General features: G+C 39.0%; 3 protein-coding genes and 1 long non-coding RNA gene across 4 annotated transcripts; 3 read left to right on the top strand and 1 right to left on the bottom strand.

The window, feature by feature from the left end:
- Positions 1-1496: 1496 nt before the first annotated feature.
- rnf170 (ring finger protein 170) lies at positions 1497-9275 on the bottom strand. The gene is made up of 7 exons (XM_023293203.3): positions 9038-9275; positions 6889-7052; positions 6006-6081; positions 5245-5359; positions 4871-4944; positions 3341-3472; positions 1497-2992 (listed from the first exon to the last, which is right to left on the bottom strand). Exons 2-7 carry the CDS (start codon positions 7026-7028, stop codon positions 2723-2725), a joined length of 807 nt encoding a protein of 268 aa, XP_023148971.1. The 5' UTR covers positions 7029-7052; positions 9038-9275; the 3' UTR covers positions 1497-2722.
- Positions 9276-9335: 60 nt separating this feature from the next.
- Positions 9336-10079, top strand: LOC129347327 (uncharacterized). The gene is made up of 2 exons (XR_008599369.1): positions 9336-9744; positions 9859-10079. It is a non-coding gene; the product is annotated as an uncharacterized LOC129347327 (long non-coding RNA).
- A 4478-nt stretch (positions 10080-14557) lies between these two features.
- gpn3 (GPN-loop GTPase 3) lies at positions 14558-17671 on the top strand. Its single transcript, XM_023293209.3, has 8 exons — positions 14558-14717; positions 14884-14992; positions 15601-15768; positions 16267-16391; positions 16503-16618; positions 16885-16981; positions 17064-17192; positions 17458-17671. The coding sequence occupies exons 1-8, from the start codon at positions 14670-14672 to the stop codon at positions 17521-17523; spliced, it is 858 nt and encodes a 285-aa protein (XP_023148977.2). The 5' UTR covers positions 14558-14669; the 3' UTR covers positions 17524-17671.
- A 136-nt stretch (positions 17672-17807) lies between these two features.
- On the top strand, positions 17808-22323 carry arpc3 (actin related protein 2/3 complex, subunit 3). The gene is made up of 7 exons (XM_023293208.3): positions 17808-17947; positions 18324-18423; positions 19585-19661; positions 20129-20197; positions 20854-20980; positions 21655-21749; positions 22050-22323. The coding sequence occupies exons 1-7, from the start codon at positions 17942-17944 to the stop codon at positions 22110-22112; spliced, it is 537 nt and encodes a 178-aa protein (XP_023148976.1). The 5' UTR covers positions 17808-17941; the 3' UTR covers positions 22113-22323.
- The last annotated feature ends 58 nt before the right edge of the window (positions 22324-22381 follow it).

Consider the following 22381-nt stretch of genomic DNA (forward strand, 5'->3'; position numbering starts at 1 on the left):
TTTTTTAAAGTGAAATACTATATTTTTCGGTTCCAGATACCTGTGACTAAATGTTTTGTGTCTTCGTAGACACTCTGTGATCTGTATGTTGTAATGTGTAAATGATAAACTGAGGCATCATGTTTTTGAAATTGAACTTATTTTTCTTTAGAAATTTCAGGTTGTTCATAATGTTTTGTAGAATGATAGTTCCATAAATGTGAATGTTTTCAGAATGTACTTTTTTTAAACACAAAAACAAAGGAAAAATTTGGAGTTGTCCTTATTTATCGGTTATTATGTTATGATTTTACTGGTCCATTGAGCCCATTTGAGATCAAATTGGGTTGAATGTAGCCCCTGAACTAAAATGAGTTTGACACTCCTGCACTAAAACCATGACTAGCACAATAACAAGAACATTCATATTGGGAATTCTGAATCATACTGATAACATTATGTGGGAGTGATTACAAAAAAAGGTAGTAACTTACCACGAGTCCATTATATGAATATGCATCAGCTAAGTAAAGTGTACTACTGAGCCACAAATCTGCATGACAGTTAGACTAATTTGTCTGGAGCATCAGAGAAGCACCACCAAACTCAACAAATACTGAACGTCCTGACAAGCATGACAAGTATCCTGGCTGACAAGTAATTATGTAATCTATCAAAGGAAACTTCATATGGCTGTGTCATGGGTTCATTTCACTTTTTTGCTGGAAAACACTTGATCTTGAGAAAGGTGTAGAGAAAATGGCATAGAAGGTACAACATAAAAGACTTGTAGGTGTTGGACTGTATAGGCAGTGAGGAGTCTAATCCTAGCATCATAACATACATTTCTGAAAAGAATTTTGTTTAAACTGTAGAAATACATGTTTTTAAAGCTCTAATCCAGCTTGCACCAAAGCACCAACTCCTCCAGGGTAAGACTCTCGCCCAACCAGTTTGTAGCTGTAGCATTTACAACACATGCTGCTGTCACTGGCTGAAGTTTAGGTAGTAAAACACAAAAGGGTGGAGGTTGCTCAAACACCTCGAGGCAAAGTGGAAGAGACACTAGTTAGCCAAGACATTAAGATTATGACACATGTGCTGCACCTTAAAATAAGGCATTCCATGAGGAAGCTGATCGACTTCTGTAGTGATTTGAAGCTGTCAGACAGAATGAATTTACAGCCGACTGCTGACACCCTCCTTCTAGTGTCCATTAACAGGAGTGCCATTACTTGCTCCGAAACGTGAACCCCTAAAAAAGCGAATGGCCTGGACACAGTTTCAGCCTCCACTGTGAAGCGTCCATTTTCAGCATGAGGGTCAAGACCCCACATAGTAACTACTGAAGGCTCCTAACCAGGAAAAGCTTAATACACAAGAGATATCTAGATGTAAAATTTGTGTTAGGAACTCTTGAAGGTAGCCTCAAAGTCAACCAGAAAAGCTAATATCTGTATCTGGCTACAATAGCCAACATTAACTATGACAGTTTTTCATTTAAAAGGCACAAAAGGTTGAGAACTGCATATTTACTGTGCACCAGCAGTGATTTTCAACTGAACATTGAGATCACACTCATTCAATTTACATGCTCCAGAAATCATTTCTTTTCACAAATTAATACATTTGCAAAAATATTTACAAAACCCCAAAACAACCAAATGCATATTGTACACAATATTCATTTAATTTTTGATCAAAACTAAATTTGGATTTATTTTTCAAAAACAGACTTATAGATTAGCAAAGAAGGGCGTTGGTGTTTGAAGAATTTGAGAATGTCTGTGGTGCAGAATGTCCACAGTTACAATGACTAAGAATTATGAGGTAAACTTTGAAACATTAACATTCATAACTTGTGTGAGATACATTCAAAATGACCTAGAATTACTCCGTTTACTTTGGTTTGGCTTCTTTTTAGGATCAATGGATTACATTTTTTTGTACTTTTCTTGAATAACAATCCACTGATTGAAAACTCATTGTGCATTAAATAGTTTGTCCTGTGCAATATTAGTTCAAATTACATCAGATTTGATTAATAAATGTAAAGTATCGCATGTTAGATGATTCTGTGATTTTCACACAAGCATATCGAGCTGTGTTTTTCAAGTCATTATGAATATGCATAGTTACAGATGACTTACAGAAATCCATCATCAGTGGACTTGACCAAACAGTAACAGCCACAGTAAGATGATTTCTTTAACACACCTTTATCTGGAGGTTGATAATTCTGTTTCTTGACAGTCTGCTTTAAATGCATTTAATCAAGTCACTGCCCTTCAATGCAGTCATTTTAACATTTTGATATATTACACAATGGTCTCCACTACAGTGTTATGCACATTAACCAAATGGCTGATTTTGGCAACAGTGTCAAAGAACCGACTGTTCATACAATAATGGTTGTTTTTTAAGTACACAGTTTAGCCAGAAAGATTTTCCTGGCTGACTCCACATCCTCCTATGATCAACTGTTAGTCTTGACTCATTCAACCTGTAAACCAATAAGGGGAAATTCTAAAAACAGTCAACATTCAGAACTTTGTTGTTTCTTCAAATCCTTCCTCAGTGGTGAAGCAACATCCCAGACTTCAAACTGAAGCCATCCGAGAAAACCAGCATCACTGATCAACACTTCTTTGAACATTCATTCAGTTTTAATACCTCAGATGATGAGTCCACTCTTCCCGAAGCCTCCAATGAGCGAGCTAAGGCCTCTTTTACGAGTGATCACCTAGCCATTCAGTCTCTGCGTAACGACCTCTCTGTACATGATAGAAATGTACACAAAGAGAAGCAGGATCACAAAGAAATCGTCCATGAAACCCAAAAGGCCGAAAAGTGCTTCGGGGAGGATGTCGAGCGGTGAGGCCAGGTAGGTGAGCGCGCCGACAAGGCATAGAAGAATTCGAATCCTGAACATCCAGAAGAGACCGCCTACAGAAAACATCTCCCTAAAGAGATGACGAAGCAGGGTGGGCACATCGCGCAGCCTGTCCATGTACTGAGGGGAAGAAAGGAAACAAAAAGAGGAGAGGCAACATTATGAAAACATCTGTTCTAAATATACTCCCCTTAATTATGATGCCCTGCACACGTCAGTATCTCATTTGCATACTTGTATTTTACAGCAGCTGTGTTGCAATTTATAGACATTTTTGAGGAAAGTTAATGTTTTAATCCACACAGTGACTTATACAGCTTCTAATGTATTCGACTACCATTTATAACAGGACAATGATAAAGCTTCTAGCAGCATCCACAGACCAGATCTGTTTTGTGAAATGTCACTCACCTAACTGAATGACATCTGACTGCAGCCAAAGGAAGTACTGGAATGAAGCATACTCACAGATCTTGGCTGTCCGGAGAACCTGCGGTTGTAATCATTGATGTCTCTTAAAATAAGCTGAGGTTCGGCCTCACCATCCTGCACCCTCTGAGGGGCGGCGTGCTCATGAAATAGTGGGAAGAGCAGCGTTACCTGGAAAAAGGTCAGAAAAATTAATACAGGGCATCTTCAACTTTCGCCTGAGTTCCATTCCTACAGATCGATGTGAGTCGATTTTCGCCATAAGCTGGAACTTCGGTGAAAATGTAAACAAAGCCGCTACGTGCCTCACTATAGCGATCAGTTCTTCGGAAAAGTCATGAACCCAACAACTTTCATGCATGTATGAATCATTTTACAAGAAGATAACAGAATATTGTAACGGATTGATATTGTTGTTGATGTTGAGGTTTCAATGTTTATTGTTCAGTTCCAGATTTACCTGATGTCAGTGAACGTGCCATGTTTAGTTAGCTCACCTCTGATTGGCTGAGAGTCAGCAGTAGAGAGAGCTGGAAACGGCGGCTAATTCTGGAGCTAAGTTATGGGGTTTTTCTAGTTATTCTGGCGTTGGCTACGGCCCACAGTAGCCTGTGTGAAGGTTCAATAAACCAGCAGAGAACCAGATAAAGTCTCACTCATTCATCACAGAGGGTCACTACAATATGTTGACCTGTTTTTACAACTTGACCCATGTTGGTCGGGGTTTCGCCCTGTTCCAAGTATTTTATTCCATCTAATTTCACTTCCACGGAGATGGTTTCCTTTTCTTTGAAGCATCAGAAGAGTCTGACTTGCGCTTGGAGCCATAATGAAGGGCAAAAAATTAGTGAATGTAGAACAATCCAAGGTGGTGCACAACCAGAGAATGTAAACAAAGCCGTCTTACAGCGCCACGTGACGATGTATTCATCCACTCCATTCGCCAACTAGTTTCACGTAACCAGTTCCGAACGATGAAACGCTGTAGGTCGAGGACGTCTTAAACCAAGGACCCCCTGTACATGATAGGTTCTCACAGGTGGGATGAGGATCCCTACATTCACGCATATGAATACAAAGCAGTTGGGGGTAATTCACAGCTCAAACTGGGGGGTGATACATCCGTCATACCCCATACCTCTTTATTCACTTTATGGTATTTGTTGACACTGTTTTAATCCCAAAATGACTCTAAACCTCAGGCGTGATTTGCATTTCGATCCTGTCTCCGGGCCTGGTGTTGTTCAGCATGGGTCCACTAAATTACAAAAGGGTCTCACCTGCTGTTGTCTGCACAGTATCAGAGAATATCTGTATAAAGTAGAGCCTTTTTCAAATTCCTCCTGTAGTTTGCAAGGCATTTTCATGTCCCTAAAGCTCAGGAGGGGTAAAAAGGCCAGGTCTTGTCCACTATGAACAGCAGCTGTCACTGTCCCAGCTTATCGAATCACATATGTGAATGGCCCATTAGAAAGCAAAGGATTCTATCAGCTACCTCTAGATCTGGCACAGAAAATCAGCAATAATAAAAGCTCAGTATGGTTGTTCAGCATGTAGTACAAGTCTCACCATTTGTCTGCAGATGGGGCAGTTAATAGCACCAAGCCAGGTGCCATACCTCCAGTAGGCTATGATGCAGGAGCCTGTACAGAAATGAGGGAAACAGTACATGAGCACAGCATAAGTACAAAAAGTTTAACTCCAAACATTTAAGATGAATTAGCTTTAATATATGTGCATGTTTGCAACTGAACTCTGTATTTATTCCAAATTTCTACTTATATTTCCAAGCTCAGCAGGTTCAGTCAACAAACCAGATTACAAATGTGGCCTTTTCAACACCACTGATATGCTTCTTCTTTGTTTCTTTCCCTCACAGTTTCATGATCTAACTGATTTGTTATGCTGATTGTGTGTCAATAGAATCTGGGCAGTAGCCTTACCACAGAAAAGATGTCCACAGTTGGTTTCCACAGGCAGAACAGCCTGTTGTAGACACACGGGGCAAGACATGTCTGTGTAATACTGCTGTCTGGCCTCAGCCTGGGAATTTTCATCCTGACAAAAAGATCAGAAAGAAAAAAGATAAAAACATAAATGAGAGTTTAGTAAATGTTACAATAGAGCTGGCCATTTTAAAATGCATGTCCGTATTGGAAAATAGGTAGAATACAAACATTCAGTCATCACTACGGCAATGTAACAAAGGGTATAATCTCACTTTATACTTGCAAAATACATTATTTACACCTTAATTGAAAAACAAATTAAAAACGCACAAAAAACAAGCAATAGCTATTTAAGGTAGCCCTTTTGCAACTTCCTCTGGTGGTTTGACTTCACTTTTTCATGTACTTCCCTCAGCTTTCTGCTACTTTCTAGCTGAAATACTTAAATGCTCTAAATGACATACATGTTACACAACTGTACAGAACTAAATATCACCTTAAACATTTTTTCTTGATAAACTATGGTTCTGAAACTATTTTACTGCACTAAATCTATTATTTTGATGCCTCTGGAGGCACTTGAAAACAGTACTGTTTTAGATTTTGAAATGTGTCAGGCAATTTTTTGCCTTTTTGAAGGGCCTGTTGATGTTCAAACAACTCAGATGGATTTGATGTTTTTTTGTTGCTGTTTGCATATCATCTTTGCCAACTGCTTTTGGCAAGAAATACTAGTGTTGCATTTGCCTCCTTACCTGCTCTGTTTGGAGCTGCTGTCGAACGGCTCGCACATGCTCCTGGTTCTCAGGATGGATGGTATGCTGCTCCTGTCTGCAAATGTCACAAGACAGACAGTTGGCAAAGCACCATTCCTCAGCTGAAACAGTGAATCATATACCAGCACACAAGTCAATACAACATTTTTTTTTTGCAAAGTTGGAATAACTGTATCATTTTTTGGCTATGATTAACCCTTTCTTAATGTGACCCCTTGTTCACTACTGCCTAGATTGACAAGTAAAACTCTTTTACATGGAAAAACAAAACAATACTCTCCCGTATCGTTATCAGGCCAGCAAAATCATTGGTTCACAAATTCATGTCTCTGAAGTGTTTAACCGCTCTGGGATTGGGAAAGCCATCCTGATCAGAGGACTCTTCTCACCCCTCCATCACTCCTTCCAATGACTTCAAACAAGCAGAAATAAGTCCCACTGGCCTGCAAAAGCATCTATAAAAAGTCCTTTATTCCCACTGCAATAACCACCTTGAACAAAATGAAATAAGACACTGAACATTACATTTGTTTTTTATCGGCTGCTGTTTCTTTTTAACATTTCTTTTAGACGTCTGTACTTTGTGAGCTTGTGTTTTAAGTGTGTTTTTGTTGTTGTCAAAGGAGAAAGTCTGTCACCGTTTGGGACAGACAATAAAGTCTATCTATCAATCTATCTATCTAAATAGCAAAACACGTATAATTTTGATCCTTTTGTCAGGATAAAAACCCACGGCTGTGAATGAAGTGGCTCGTACAGGCTACTTTCATTTTAAGTGTAGAAACTTTGAGCTTCTTCTAAATTTTGTCGAAATAATTCAAACGTTGTCATGTTTCTTTATCATTCTGTATTTGCTGCTTACCTGCAAAGTAGAGTGAGGAGGCCTGCAAGGAAGGTGATGCTGAGCACTACGACAAATAAGACCTGGTTGCTGATGCCCTCAATGAGGGTGTCCTCATCTTGGATCAGGTAGTCCAAGTCCCCACATTGATTGTCCTCCATCACCCACACTCATAGCCTACAACTCTAGAAAAAACAAGAAAAGGAGGTTAGCATTTCACTGGGCACTGTTCTGTTTCCAACCTCTTTCTATGGAAAGATTAAAAATGCATTTTTTTAAGCAATAGCAATATTGTATTTTCTCTGAACATACTTTGCTATCAATTAAAAATAATAATACATGCCCTTTAATGTACCACAACCCAAAGTGGGACTTTTAAAATACACATATTCTTCTCTGTTATCACTACTAAATATAATGTAAAAGTTATGTCAATACTGTTTCACTACAGAAAGAGTAAAACACACAAAAAAATCTAATACTTCATTCTTGCGCTTTTTTTTAATTAAAATTGCATGGTATCAATTTAAATAGTAATACGTGTAATTTAAGGTACCAGAACCCAAACAGGCAGCTTTAAATTACTTGTTTACTTGTCTGTTATCACTGTTAACTATAATCTGAAAATTACGTCACTACAGTAATACTGTTTCTAATCTTTCGCTATGGAAAGAGTCAGATAATTATAAAAAAAAAAATAACACTTCATTAATGTAGATTTCTATTAGAAGTAGTAATGCTATTTTTTTCTCTGAATATCACATGCTATGAGTTTAAATAATAATACATGCCCTTTAATGTACCAGAACCAAACTGTGAGCTTTAAATTGCATGTTTGCTTCTCTGTTATCACTGTTAAATATAATCTGGCAGTTTTAAAGAAGTTTGTGTGCCTCCAAAACAATTTCAGAGCTCATTTTACAGTCACAGATTCCAGTGTCACTTCAAAATGAAAAAATATCTCTGCTAATGTCTTCGTGGAGAAAAATTCCGGCATTTACCTCGATTAAAATGCTTCAGCATGTTGAAGATATGAAAATATTTGTTTTTTGACGATTTAAGCTGCAAACTTTTCGACTTAACCCTCCTGTTGTCCTCATTTACAAGCACCAAAAAAATTGTTTCCTTGTCTGAAAAAAAATCCCAAAATTCAGCAAAAAAATTCCTCAAATTTCTGAAAATTTGCAAAACCTTCAGGAAGAAAATTCCAATGATTTCTTAAAATTTTTATTTAAAAAAAAATTTGGCAAGAAAATTCATGCAAATATTTTCAAAAAATGAGTAAAAATCTTCCAAAAGAATCCTAAAAATATCTAAAGTGATTACATATATATCAGTAAAACTTCTAATATTTTCTTTAAGAAGATTTACAAAAAAATCAACCAAAATCCAGCGAAATTCGCTGGATTTTGGTTGATTTTTTGTGAATGTTCTTAAGAAACATTTTTAACATTTTTTTTTCACTTAAAAAAGTGTTCAAAGATTTCCCAAAAATGTTGAAAATGTGGAAATCAGAAGTTTCACTGTGAAAATATTTTTTCCCACATTTTCAAACTTTAAAACGGGTCAATTTTGACCCGCAGGACGACACGAGGGTTAACTGCTTGAGATGAGCCGTTAGCTACCCCATCGTCTTACCGTTAGCACGGCTAACGGTTTCAAAAGTACAAAACCTTGGCTAAACTGTCTGACAATTTATATTGGTTATATTTATATATATATATATTCATCAACGCATGTTTACCTTTTTTGTCTATTTTCCTGGCTTCATTAGCTAGTAATGTCTGTCTCCGTGCTCTCCTCGCAGCTAGCTAAGTTTAGCTTTAGCTAAAAGTAGCTGCTAATCAACGGAACATTTCTGATTATTTCTGACTGTTGTGTCGTTTCGCTTTCGGAATCACTTCCGCCGTTGAACTATGGCTTGTGTTGTGTGTTTTATTTAAATACAAATGAAAGAGCAACGACTCTTCCGGGCTCAAGCGGATTATTATCACTTGTAAATCATAAATGTGACTCCTCACTAGCTAACCAAGAACGTAGCTGCTGTAGTAAACGAGTCAAAGAGTCAAGCAGGGTGTGATGACACAAGAACACAATCAAGCTAATGCTGTCTACGTAACCTACAGTCTGAATTAATACGAGACATGACCAGAAGAATTGCATCGCCTACCACTAAGAAGTCCCCCTTCAGCCGGGAATCTCTCTTTAAGAGCTCCACTCGACTCCTCCATTCACTCTATAGAGGCATTTATTTATTTCCAGATGTTACAGATTCAGCCAAATCACGACGTCCAGAAATATCATTGCTTGTTTTGTTGCTGTTGCATCGCATGACGACAGTGCTGTTTCAGTTTGGTACGGTACTGTACTGTACTGCACTCCTCCTCCTCCTCCTTCTTCTTCTTCTTCCTGCTACTGTTTCTTCTTCGTGCTTTTCTCATTGAAATGCGTCTACACGTGCTACCGCCCTCCACTGGGTGGTTAGTAGACAGCATCAGACTGGCTCCAAGCACAGTTTAGCCGCGATTCCACAAGCATCTACTCGGCGCGGTACGGTTCGCCACTATTGTGTCTGACTCGGCTCGTCTCGGTTTAGTTGTTTTTCCATATAGCCTCATCGTGGGTGGAGTCGTCATAGCGCAGCGAGCCGAAAGTCCCTTAACGTCATTTGTGTGCGACACAAACGCAACATAACGGAGACGATGGTTCACCTGCTGCTTGGTCTGTAGCTTTCTGTCAGATTCAAAGTAATAGAAGAGTCAGAGAAAGCTGAAAGCGGCGAGTCGGAACACTCAGGAAACACACAGGAGAGTATGGGAGGCGATGCAGCAGTATCAAGCTGAAGACAAGAGGATATGAACGAGACGACATATGAGGGTAAGCTAATGCTAGTTCGCTAGCTATCGTGTATCAGTCCTGTGAAAGACCCTGTAATGGCTGCAGTTTATCGCTATTAGGTATTAAAATATGTATGCTGTGTATGTGTTTCAGGTGGCTCTCTTGTGAGACTTCATGGGATTTACCTGAAGCAGCAGCACATGAGCCTGCAGTGGTACAAGGTGTAGAGGAGGAGGACAGAGATGTACAGGATGCACTGATGCACTACGTGTCATACAAAGTTATTCTTCTCGCTCTACTTCTGTTTTTCTGTCCCCGGACCACTATTGTTTTCTTTAATGCAATTCTGACAATAAACTTTTGTACCTTTTGCAGATGTGTCTGTGCTATTGTTTTATTTGTGAAGGTTAGCAAGATTACATGACAAATTAAACACCAAAACATTAAAACAGCTGTTTTAAGAACATTCCAGTTTGATAAATCAGTATTGTTTTGGTGTAATTCAGTCAATGGAATTATGAACCATAAAGGAGTTTGTGTTAAAACATGTTAAATCCCATTAAACATAAATGCATTATTAGGGAATACAGAATTGTTTGGTTCAGACTGTTGACTCGTTTCCTACCAGTGTCTTAACAGACAAAATGAAAAGTTATGATGCAATCACATAAGTCACAAAATAGTTTATTAGTCAGCAGCAAAATCAAAACTATTTACAATGTGCAAAGTACAAACTGTGGTGGGCCTCTCCTACAGTGGAGGGCTAAAAGTAAAACTATATACAACTAAATCTCAAGTCTCTGGGAGGTGGACTCACTGGCTGCCCACTGCCTGCACCAGCTGCCCCAGCACACCCAGGACTACCTGCACCAGCTGCCCCAGTACACCCAGCACTGCCTGCACCAGCACAGCCAGGACTACCTGCACCAGCTGCCCCAGTACACCCAGGACTACCTGCACCAGCTGCCCCAGTACACCCAGGAATGACTGGTTGAAGGCAGCATTCTGGACCATCTCCTCCCGCTGCAAGACTGCTTCATTCTCTCTTGCCTCGCTGAGGAGCAACCAGATGTTCTCATCATGCTGGGTGCCGGTTCCGCTCCTTCTCAGCCTGCATCTCCACAAGTACGCTTGGAAGGTCCAATTTTCTGTTGCACCTTTTCCTCTTGCCTAGACCAAAGGCAGAAAAGTGATCAGAATCAGCTTTAGTAAGTACACAACATGCAAGGAATTTGGTTTCGACTGTTGGTGTCACACTAGGAATATGGAAGAGAATAATTAAAAATAAAGAAACTATAGAAAGAGGAACAGGAAGAAAAATGAAATAGCAAAATTAAATAAAACAATATATACAGAAATTTACAGCTAGACTGGAATAAACACATTAGCAAAATGATAATTGCTATAAACACAGTAGTGCAAAAAGCAGAGAATGCTGTTCATGGTGAAAAAAAATGCTGTACATGTCCATTGGAATACTGACTATTGTACAGGTGTGTAGGAATGGCTCAGCTGTTTATTACAGTGATGGCAGTGGGGAAGAAACTGTTTTGTGTCTGGCGATTTCTGTGTACAGGGATCTGTAGTGCCTGCCAGAGGGGAGGAGGGAGACAGTTTATGTCCAGGGTGAGTGGGGTCTCTGATGATGTTTTCTGCAGTCCGTACTATAGGCTGTAGTCTGTTTCTGTCCTGCTGTGTGGCTGATCCAGAGGTGCACAGGACAGATTGGATGACTGCAGTGTAGAACTGGATCAGCAGCTCCTGCAGCAGGCCGTGTCTCCTCAGCTGTGGTAGGAAATACATCCTCTGCTGAGCCTTTTTCAGGATGGAGTGGATGTTCATCTCCCACTGCAGGTCCTGAGAGACTGTAGTCCCCAGGAGCTAGAAGGACTCCACAGCTATGATGTGATGTGTTTAGCCACCCGTCCATTGATTTTCAATCATGATCATGTCTTTGATTGTTTTACTTTAATAAATTTTTGGCACTCTTTACTTTAACTGAAGCACAAATAGTATCTCCTCCACCACAACTAAAAACAACGTGGTGTGAAATTTATTTCATCTTGTGCACATTTTGGAGTTCCTAAGAACAGCTGTGTTTTCTTATTTCTATGTATATTTTCATTCAGTTTCACAGTTACCTAGTGACTATAAGAAGAATGGTTGCAATACTACATTTCACGAGAAAGTAAATTACAGTGACTTGCTTGTTAAGTCAATGGGAAAAAAATGCAGCTGCATGTGTTCTGTTTATGTGTCACTGTAGCTACATGTAGCTTTCATCAGGCGTTCCTGAGCTGCCTGCTGCACAGTTTGCATTTACACCTGTCTGAATTCTTGGTCGTTGGTCTCGCTGTTCTGATCATGCTTGCAGGCATTTACACCTGCAATAATAATAATGCGAAAATCAACCATGGTCTCTGTTTACCGTGTCTTACCGGTAATAAGACGTTGCTGTTACGTTGATGTTGACAGGGTCGGTGTCCGAGCTGGTACTGGTGCTGAAGCTGGTGGTGGAGAGGAGGCAGGGGGAGCTGGGGGCTCCGCGACGGAGGTGGAGTAGGCTTCGCATGTGGAAAGGGATTCTTGAACAGAAATAAACATTCACCCTAAGTACACGAAAAAATATGACATTGTAACTTGTGAAAAAAATAAACCTGTACGACCACTAGCTTAGTTCGTCATGCAGACTGATGTATTAGCTTCTGAGAGTTAAACGTTAGAAACAGCAGCACGAAATACAAGCAGAGCACGGAGCTAGCGCTGATGGCTAACTAGCTAGCGCCGATGGCTAACTAGCTAGCTTATTGTCTGCTACAGGAGACAACCTTACTTTCTAAATATACTTGTTTGCTTAAAAGAAGCTTGCCACCAATGGGATAAATGATGTAAAAGTTTCTTGAAGTCACAAAACACTCACCATTCTTGAACGTCTCCAATAATGCTCCTGTTGCTCGTCGGTGCAGTGCCAGTAAATAGCTTCCATTAAGCCTCTTCCAACACCTCCTGGTTGACCCACGCCGGCCGCTGTGGTCCCTGGTGGACCAATAGTCATTTTTGAGCTTTTTCAGCTTCTCCCTACACTGCTTCATTGTCCTCTTTATATACAGTCTACTGTATATGTGAGCGGCCATCGCTCAGAGACCTCCTGATAAACTTTCTATGTCCAGCTCCCTCTGTATTCTTTGGTCCACCACCAAAGACAGAAAAGTCTCGACCTCTTCATTCACCCACGGTACAGGTCTGGCTGTCATATTAAAATTATGAAGACAGAGAGGTCTGTGAAGAGCAATGCGCACTGTCGCTGTTTAGTTTTTTTTTAAATGCCGGTTTTGTTTTCGTGCTGGAGTCGCTCTCGTGTGTCGTCACTCCCTGTCCAATCAGTGGGCTGCACTCCTGTCCAATCAGTGGCCTGCACTATGTAGACGTCACATCTCGGCTCATTTCATCTCGGTTGGAACCTCAGCCGAGGAGGTACGGAAAATCGTACCTGATACCATGCACTAATCCATATGGAAACGCTCGCAAACAAAGACGAGCCGAGCAGCACCCCGCCGAGTAGGTGCTTGTGGAATCGCGGCTTTTGATACCAATAAATTAACAGACAAGTAAATAAAAAAAAAAAATCACTTTTTGGCACAACACCAGCTCTGCAGACATACCGTACTCGTAAAGCTGCAGGCTGGACATGCATTTAAATGACCCTCTGTAATTTTAGGCATCACAGAAAATAACCTGGGTTACATTTAGTTCATATTTTGTTCAGTAGGTGGGAATAGGTGCATATACTAATTATTTTCCAGGTGACAATGTTTCATACCCTTCTGGTCCAGTGACTTAAAAATTTTTGATAAAAATACATCGATTGTGGTAAAATCCGTGGTCACAAAGGGCCGTTTTTCATGAAAGATTGACTTCTTATGGATAGATAGTTCTCACAACATAGCAACACTACAAACACATGAGAATAGAATAGAATAGAATAGAATAGAATAGAATAGAATAGAATAGAATAGAATAGAATAGAATAGAATAGAATAGCTCTATTGTCATCATACATGGGGGCATGATGAAACTATAAGCAGCTGCCACTGGCTAGTGCATTGAAACAAGCTAAATTAACAACAATAAATAATAAAATCGAATGTACATATAAAACAAAACTATATTAAGAAATCCAACATATGCAAAAGAGGCAAGATATATACAGTACAATGAGGAGGTAATTGCATAGAATATAATGCATTTCTGTAAATTAAACCACTCAACTGTACATAAATTAGTCAACATTAGTTAAACCTTAAAATTCTGCTACAATGAAACACAACATACACATTAATGCAGCAGTAACTATCATGCCAAAACCCCTTACTTACAGGGGACAGTTTTTTTCACTTTTTGCAGAAGGCTTTTAGTACAAAAGACACAAACAAAAGAAAAGGGGGATACAAAAAGACCAGCAAGACACACCAAAACAATACAAAGAGACACAAATGACCACAAAGACACCAAACAAACACGAGACACAAATGTAGGATAAAATGGAACAAAACGACAACAAAAACACACACAGCATCCATTAAACACACAAAATTACACACAACAAAGACCACAGAGAGAAAAAAAAATACTATAGAGGACCACAAAACGACCAGAAAGACATAAATTGACCACAAAGAGCTGCAAAATGACCACATACAGGCAAAAATTACTATAAAGAGACCCAAAACGGCAGCAAAGACAAAAAAAAAGTAAACAAAAAGAGACAACTTGTTCACAGACAAAAATAACCATGTTAATTGTAGTTCCAACTCTGTCCTGTAGATGGCAGCGGTGGCGCACACAATGAATGTAAAAGTTTCTAAGACAAAAGAAGAAGAAGTACTGAAGCATCAGTACATAGATGATTACAAGCTATCTTTAGCGACACAGGAGAGTAAACAACACTGTCTAACGGAGGCAGAATGCCTCGTTATGCTCAGCTGGTGATGGGCCCGGCGGGCAGCGGGAAGGTAAGCTAACAGCTATTCACTTAGACGTGATAAAATGCCTTGTTATGCTATCCGGCTAATGCGCTAAGCTAAAGCATGAGGTTGTGTTGTCTTCAACAGAGACCAAGTTCAAGTTGTATCTTCCTTTGTTTGTTTGTTTGTTTATCGTATGTGTTTTCCATTCCAGAGTACCTACTGCTCGACCATGGTCCAGCATTCGCAGGCCTTCAACCGCTCAGTCCAGGTGGTCAATCTGGACCCAGCAGCTGAGCACTTTGACTATCCTGTCATGGCTGGTTAGTTCAGGATGGTTTTAGTCTGCACAACCCAAAACAAAAAGAGCTGTTAGAGAAAGACTCAAGCAGGTTAAAAGAAGAGATCCAAATAGTATTACTACATATTTAGTAATATTTTTTGTGATTTAGCATTTATTTAACCAGGTTAGTTGAGATCAGAGATCTCCTTTACAAAGGGGACCTGGACAAGAGGTCACATTAAAAAAAAAAAAAAAAACAGTAAACAACAAATAAAATGTACTAGCATTACAACTGGACAAATGAAAGGAACCCTTGACCAATACAGTAAGAGTGTGGGGTGGCTCTATTAAGCTGCAGGGGGCATTTTGCTGCCATGATTTGGGTTCACTTGTCCCTTTGGAAAGAAGGATCACTGCAAACTAATAACACAATTGAACACCTAAGGGAGCTCTTCTAATGATCTGTTAGACGGCACTATCAGCCAACATCATTAAAACGCCACACAAGGGATATCTTGAGAGAACGGTGATCCACAGACTTGAAAATCAACCTTACTAAGACATTTCACATTGCATTTTCCTTTAATTTGTCTTCTGTCCTGATGTTATTTATGACCTAAATGACAACCTCATTGTTTCTGTCTTCAGACATCCGTGAGCTCATCCAAGTAGATGACGTGATGGAGGATGATTCTCTCAGATTTGGCCCTAACGGAGGTCTAGTTTTTTGCATGGAGTACTTTGCCAACAACTTTGACTGGCTGGAGGAGAGCTTGGGTCACGTTGAAGATGACTACATATTGTTTGACTGCCCAGGTAAAATGCCCCATTGGAGACATGCTGAAGTCGGTCAGTTTGTGCACCTCTCACTACTTCCAGAATGCTTTGTGTCAGTTTAAATTTCATCTTAAGTATAAAGTATTGTAGATTCATTCATTCCCGGTTTGGAACCCAGGATTTTTTCCCCATCAAAAGAGAAAGGAAAGAAAAATCACAAAAATTACAAGAATAGACAATACAGAAATACATGTGTAAATATTTTACCCTGTTTTGGTTGTTTGTGTGAATTTATGAAAGCATAATAGACATACATATTTATTAAAAAGTCATAAATAAGTGGAAAATGTACACATTCTGTCAAAATACACAGTAACACAGACTCACTGCCTTTCATGTCTACGGACGGATCATTCTTGCTGTCGTATATCACCACCCAAAGGTCCATTCTGAGCCAGAAATAACCTGTTACCGCTTGAAAAGCGTCGGCCATGTGCACTTTATACAACAGTTTTGACAAGTGACATCTTTTTACAGGTCAGATTGAGCTTTACACACACCTCCCCGTAATGAAGCAGCTGGTGGAACAGCTCCAGCAGTGGGAGTTTCGGGTTTGTGGGGTCTTTCTGGTGGACTCTCAGTTCATGGTGGAGTCTTTTAAGGTAAGAATTTCTCCACGGTCTTCTTCTGTCTTTGTTTTTACATCGCAGTTAATGCAGCAACGACAGCAAACAAACTCGAAGTCTCACATCTTTACGTTTCTCTGATTGTAGTTTATCTCAGGAGTCATGGCTGCCCTGAGTGCCATGGTTTCACTAGAGATTCCTCAAGTAAACATCATGACAAAAATGGATCTGCTTAGTCCCAAAGCCAAGAAGGAAATTGAAAAGTAAGTTCCATATGAAGGCAGTATAACAGATTTACATGTATTGAGTGAAACCTACAGCAGCAATTCTCTGTAATGTTGCTATTAAGACCTAAGGAAAAGAAAGGTTATTGTGATTAAAACTTTGAAGTTCTGTTTTTAAATATGTTTTTTAAATAGTGTATCCCTCAGTTTTGTGTTCTTCAAAGAATAAACCTACTTAAAGAGGAAAGTCTTAATTCATTCCACTGCAAGACATTTCTAAAATGTTCTTCTTTCTACTCTCACAGGTACCTGGATCCAGACATGTACTCAATGATGGAAGATAACTCGGATACCATCAGAAGCACAAAATTCAAGAAGCTAACCAAAGCTATTTGTGGTCTGGTAAGTGAGTCCTTGATTTTCATGCACATTTAATTTTGGTTCAGGTCCTTGCATTTTCTAATGTCTGTCTGTCTGTGTCCAGATTGATGACTACAGTATGGTGAGATTCCTCCCTTTTGACCGCACAGATGAAGAAGGTATTAACATAGTTCTGCAACACATCGACTTCTCCATACAGTATGGAGAGGACCTGGAGTTCAAGGAGCCAAAGGTAAAGAAGTAAAACACAGCTGAATATAAATCATGAATACATTACTCAACAATGCGTCTTTAACAAACAAACTGATTAAGAAAGCCAGTTCTGTCCTGGGCTGCCTACTTGACCCTGTGGAGGTGGTGGGAGACAGGAGGATGATGACAAAGCTTTTATCTATCTATCTATCTGTCTATCTGTCTATCTATCTATCTATCTATCTATCTATCTATCTATCTATCTATCTATCTATCTATCTATCTATCTATCTATCTATCTATAGGAGGTGGATGAAGAGGCTGCTAACATAAATTATGATGAGATTTTTGAAGACAAAGTGAGCAGCTGAGGGGTAGTATGAAGACCGAAGACGTTCTGTCTGCATATGGATGCCGGTGAATGGACGTGTGGGGGAAAAAAAGGACTGTCATGGATGTCATTTTTATGTATAAAGTTTTTCTTTCTGTTGTGGTGTCTCAATAAATTGAGAAATTCAACCCCTTCATTTTTCGTTATTTTAATAAAGACTTGTTATTAAATGCGTTTAATAATGATATATTTTTAAATAAAATATTACAAAAAATACTCGTCCTTGTGTGTGTAATAAAATTTGTGGTGGCAGCGCCCCCAAGTGGCTGCAACGCTCCACTACATGTAGCCGCTTCCTGAAAGCTGAAGGGTGGGACAGGCAGCAGCCAGGAAGTAGCGTCCTGCGGTGCTAGTTTTCTTCTGTCGCTGAGCAGTTGGACTGATATTTATCATTCAACATGCCGGTGAGTAAATACTACATGGTTATTGACAATTATAGCCGTTTACGGTGCGGTTTAGAGCACAAATAATCTGTACAGAAACTCTACTGGGTGACTGAAGGGCCTCCGAGTTAGCTTTGATGACGAGTCTCGTTAGCATAGTCGGCTAGCCACGTTAGCATTCGCTCGCAATTTAACGACGTTTTGACCCGTTAGAAATCACATTTTCGCCACTGTTGCTTCATTTTAAATGTTTTTTTTTTTTTTTTAAAGCAAAGTATCCATAAAATATATTATCTAGCATCGCTGCAGCTTAGCCGCTAATGGTAGCAGGGATGCAGCAGCTGCAATCTTAGCAGTAATAAAAATAGGTTACAGCACTTTTTCCTCTGATTTTCAGGCGTATCATTCAAGCCTGATGATCCCTGAAACCAGACTGGTGGGGAATATGGCTTTGCTACCCCTCAAAACCCAGTTTAAAGGACCAGCGAGAGGAGATGGTAAGTGTGTACGATGCTTTAGTTTACTCCAAAGCAGAAAAGCAGAGAATATGTTTAACTTCAATGGCACGTTCACTAGTTTTGTGCAGTTTTTTTTTTACCTTTTTATGACACGTTGTTCGGTTCCTGATACATGCATCAGCTTCCTTATATGGCCTGAAGAGTGCATCCTCAAGTTTAACTTCTTCATTAGAAACTGTTCACACATCCAGCTTTTAACTGTCTGCAAAAAAATTCAAGCAAATAGATTTTGTAGTATATTTTTTACAGAGATGCAGTGATCAAGTATATGGAATCACAGGAGTGCCATAATAAAAGACAAATCTGTTTAAAAAATTAAGGACCTAAATTTGTAAATGTGGAGAGAAATAAATTCTAAAAAATAAATCTGTTAAAAATAAGGAAATAAATGTAAATATAAAGAAGAATAAAAAAAATTAAAAATAGGGAAATATAAAGGCAAATTTTGTCTTTGCTTTTTCCTCTTGTCATTGTATTTTTCCATTTTTTTAAACATGTTTTTTTTAATTCATTCCTCATCATATTTGCACATTTATTTCCTTATTTTTTAACAGATTTATCTTTTATGATGGCACTACTGTGATCACATATGGGAAGACGTTATGATTTGAGAGATTGTCAATGCAGCAAAATAACAAAAGATGGAATAGGACATTTATAAAGGTTTTTATAAATGTGTAACGGCACCATATTTGACACAATTGCTGGGTTGGTTTCTCAGCAGCACTTATATTACAAATCAAAAATAGAGCTTTACCAGTAGCAAAAAAAGATTTGCATGACTAAAACAGGAAATGACACTACATCGACAAGAATAGTTTGACAGCAATTCTAAAATTCATCATATATGTTTAATTGAGAGCCTTGCTTTTATTTATACATTTTTTTTGGATACAACACTTTCTCATAAAGGTTTAATATAGTATTCTGTATGTTTTTTGTAGGGTTTTAATCCTTAATATGTGCATTACTCAACTAATTTCACATGACAAATATCACTGTAGATTCTTTTTTCTAATATTTAAACATGTTACGTTAAATCATTCAATCGTATTTTGATGACAGCATGTTGACACAGCAGCTCTTAGGGTTAGGGTTTAAGTGAGCTGTTTAACAGTAAATTGACTTTTTTCATTTCAGGCATTGAATCTGATATCATTGACGAGGCTATCTACTACTTCAAGGCTAATGTCTTCTTTAAAAACTATGAAATCAAGGTAAGAACAGTGTCCCTCATTTAAAGGGACCAAAATAATTAAAAGAAGTTGTGTTTATAGAGCCTGCTATATATGTGATCCTAAAGCACCGTGTCAGCATGAATGTACAAAAATCAGGACCGAAGTTAAGAATAAACTTAATGAGTTTGAACATTCTGACATTTAAAAAAATCCCATTTCTCAACATTTCATCACCTGTATCTACTGGTTGAAGCCAAATATAAAAATTGTTACACAAAGAAGGCGACTAGCATGTACCTCACTAGAGTACTTGTTCCTGTATATGTTTTTTTCCCCCCCATCTTTCCCTCTCTTTGGACAACTGTGCACTCTGTTTTTCCACATGCCCTGGCTTGCTTCTTTTCGTCCCCGTCAGCTATGCAATCCTCTCATAGTTGTTCAGGCTCTAAACTGTTCAGCCTTTTGCTTTTCAGACTCAGTAATGTGTGAATTTGTGTTTCTTTCAGAACGAGGCCGACAGGACGCTGATCTATGTCACACTCTACATTTCTGAATGCCTAAAGAGGCTACAGAAGGTAAATTGAACATTCTTTACTGTACAGAATTAACAGTGTTTGACTTTTGTTCTTTCCACTGGCTCCATGAAAATCTCTAATGTAATTTGTGTAACAAAAATGAGTCGTTATTTAACGCTCACTTGCATCCAGGAGGAACTAGTTAAGATAAGATCTACTCTATTCATTCCAGAGGAAATTATTTTGCCAGAGTACAATACAATAAACAAAGGTTAGTGGAATAGGCACAATTACACAGAGGTCAGTAGTAAAATAGAAATAAAGAATACAAAGTACAAAATGCAAAGTGTCTAAAAGTGTTTGTGTGAAGTGTCTAGAAAAAATAAATACAGGATGTAAACTGTATACTAATAACAAGAAACAGATTAACAGAAAATGAACTTAAAGTAAGAGTAAACAGATGTATTGCACTAGAAATACTGCACTTGGACAATGATAATACACATTGTGAGTCTATCAGGAAAGAGTCTGATGATATTGCCCATGGAAAAGTTTGTTGATTATGTATCCCTTCTGCAGAAAGGTGAGTAATTCTACAGTCTGATTGCCTCGGGTAGGAAGGACCTCCTGTGGCATTCTGTGGTTGTAGTTGCTTGAATGCCTGTTTAAAGAGGTGCTAGTAAAACCTATGTAACCATCTGTATTGATCTTTACAGTGCAGCTCCAGGAGCCAGGGAGAGAAGGAGATGTACACTCTGGGCATCACTAACTTCCCCATTCCAGGAGAACCTGGCTTCCCTCTTAATGCTATGTATGCTAAACCTGCAAACAAGCAGGAGGAAGGTAAGAGTCGGCACGATAAACTAGAACGTCCATGTTTGGAGGATTGCCAAGAACAACATGTAAAAGGCAGAAAAATACCATTGACATTTCACTAAATTCACAGATTTGTAGCACTGAATTATCTAAGGCCATTGATGCTGTTTCACCTCCCTGTACTCTGAATCAGCGCCAGTTTCTTTGTACCCTTCTTATATTTCATCTGATTCCCAGCCGTGATATCAAACCAAAAATAGCAATGCTGACCAGGGCCCCGTTAGCTTGAAGGAAAACGCTGTTTCATGCTTGCATGTCTCTCAAACTTGTTTTATACAGTATCAACATTGTTTTTGATAAAACTCAGGGAAAGGGCACCTGGGTATTTAATCTCCTCGCAGCATATGGAGAAATTTTACTAAAAAAAAACACAAGTTGCCCTGAGAGTGAATCCTACCAGAACTATAACTGCTCTTTCTCTTTACTTTCCATTTTCCTTTTACTCCTCAATATAACAGCGAGTCTCTATTTTTGTACAGACAAGAAAATATTGGTGGTCAATAATTAAAACAATGCCCAGGGCCTCCTTTTCTACTAAATGCTGTAGTGTTCTTTTATGGTGACAGTGCTCTTATAATAGCAATGTCTTCTGTTAAACAGCAGTCGAGTCATGATAATATTGTCTTTTTAACCTTTTTCAGAGACCATGAGGGCGTACCTCCAGCAGATCCGCCAGGAGACTGGCCTGAGGCTATGTGACCGTGTGTTTGACCCCCAAACAGACAAACCCAGCAAGGTGAGTCAGACATATATGTAATAGCAATACTTGTTCCAGGAAATTGGCAATTCTGGTCTTGAAAACAAGACAGGAAGAGTGAACAGATTGGGGTTTTAGGTTTTGTCAAACTCGCTCTATTGTACACGCCTCAGGTTCCAGCAGTGAAACAATCTGTGTCCTGTTGTCTTGTGACTAATGAATTATATTCATTAGTTGTCACTGTTGCCTTTTTTTTTTTCTTTTAATTCTCCAATTTAATTTGTAGTTTGAGTGCCAACACTTCAGAGGCCTTTCTTAACAGATATTTGTCTCTTTCAGTGGTGGGTGTGCTTCGTCAAGAAGCAGTTCATGAACAAAAGTCTGTCAGCTCCTGGACAGTGAACGACTTGAGACCTGCAGTTTCTGTTCCACACTTGTAAGACGGATGGATGGGTTATTTTTTTGGTGGGATTGGGTGGAAAAGGAGAAGGTTTGCTTTTGTGTTAAGATTTTATACTCTTTGAGTTTAAGAATATGTCTTCATTTGTCTGGATGTTGATCAAATTGAGCCAGTGCTTAATTCAATAAAGCAGTCACAGAGATTGGAAAGTAATACGGTGTTGGTTTCTGATTGCTCACTACACTTTAACAAAGCATATTGAATGTCGATA

This window comes from Amphiprion ocellaris, chromosome 17 (assembly GCF_022539595.1).
Source record: "Amphiprion ocellaris isolate individual 3 ecotype Okinawa chromosome 17, ASM2253959v1, whole genome shotgun sequence".
Classification (NCBI taxonomy): domain Eukaryota; kingdom Metazoa; phylum Chordata; class Actinopteri; family Pomacentridae; genus Amphiprion; species Amphiprion ocellaris.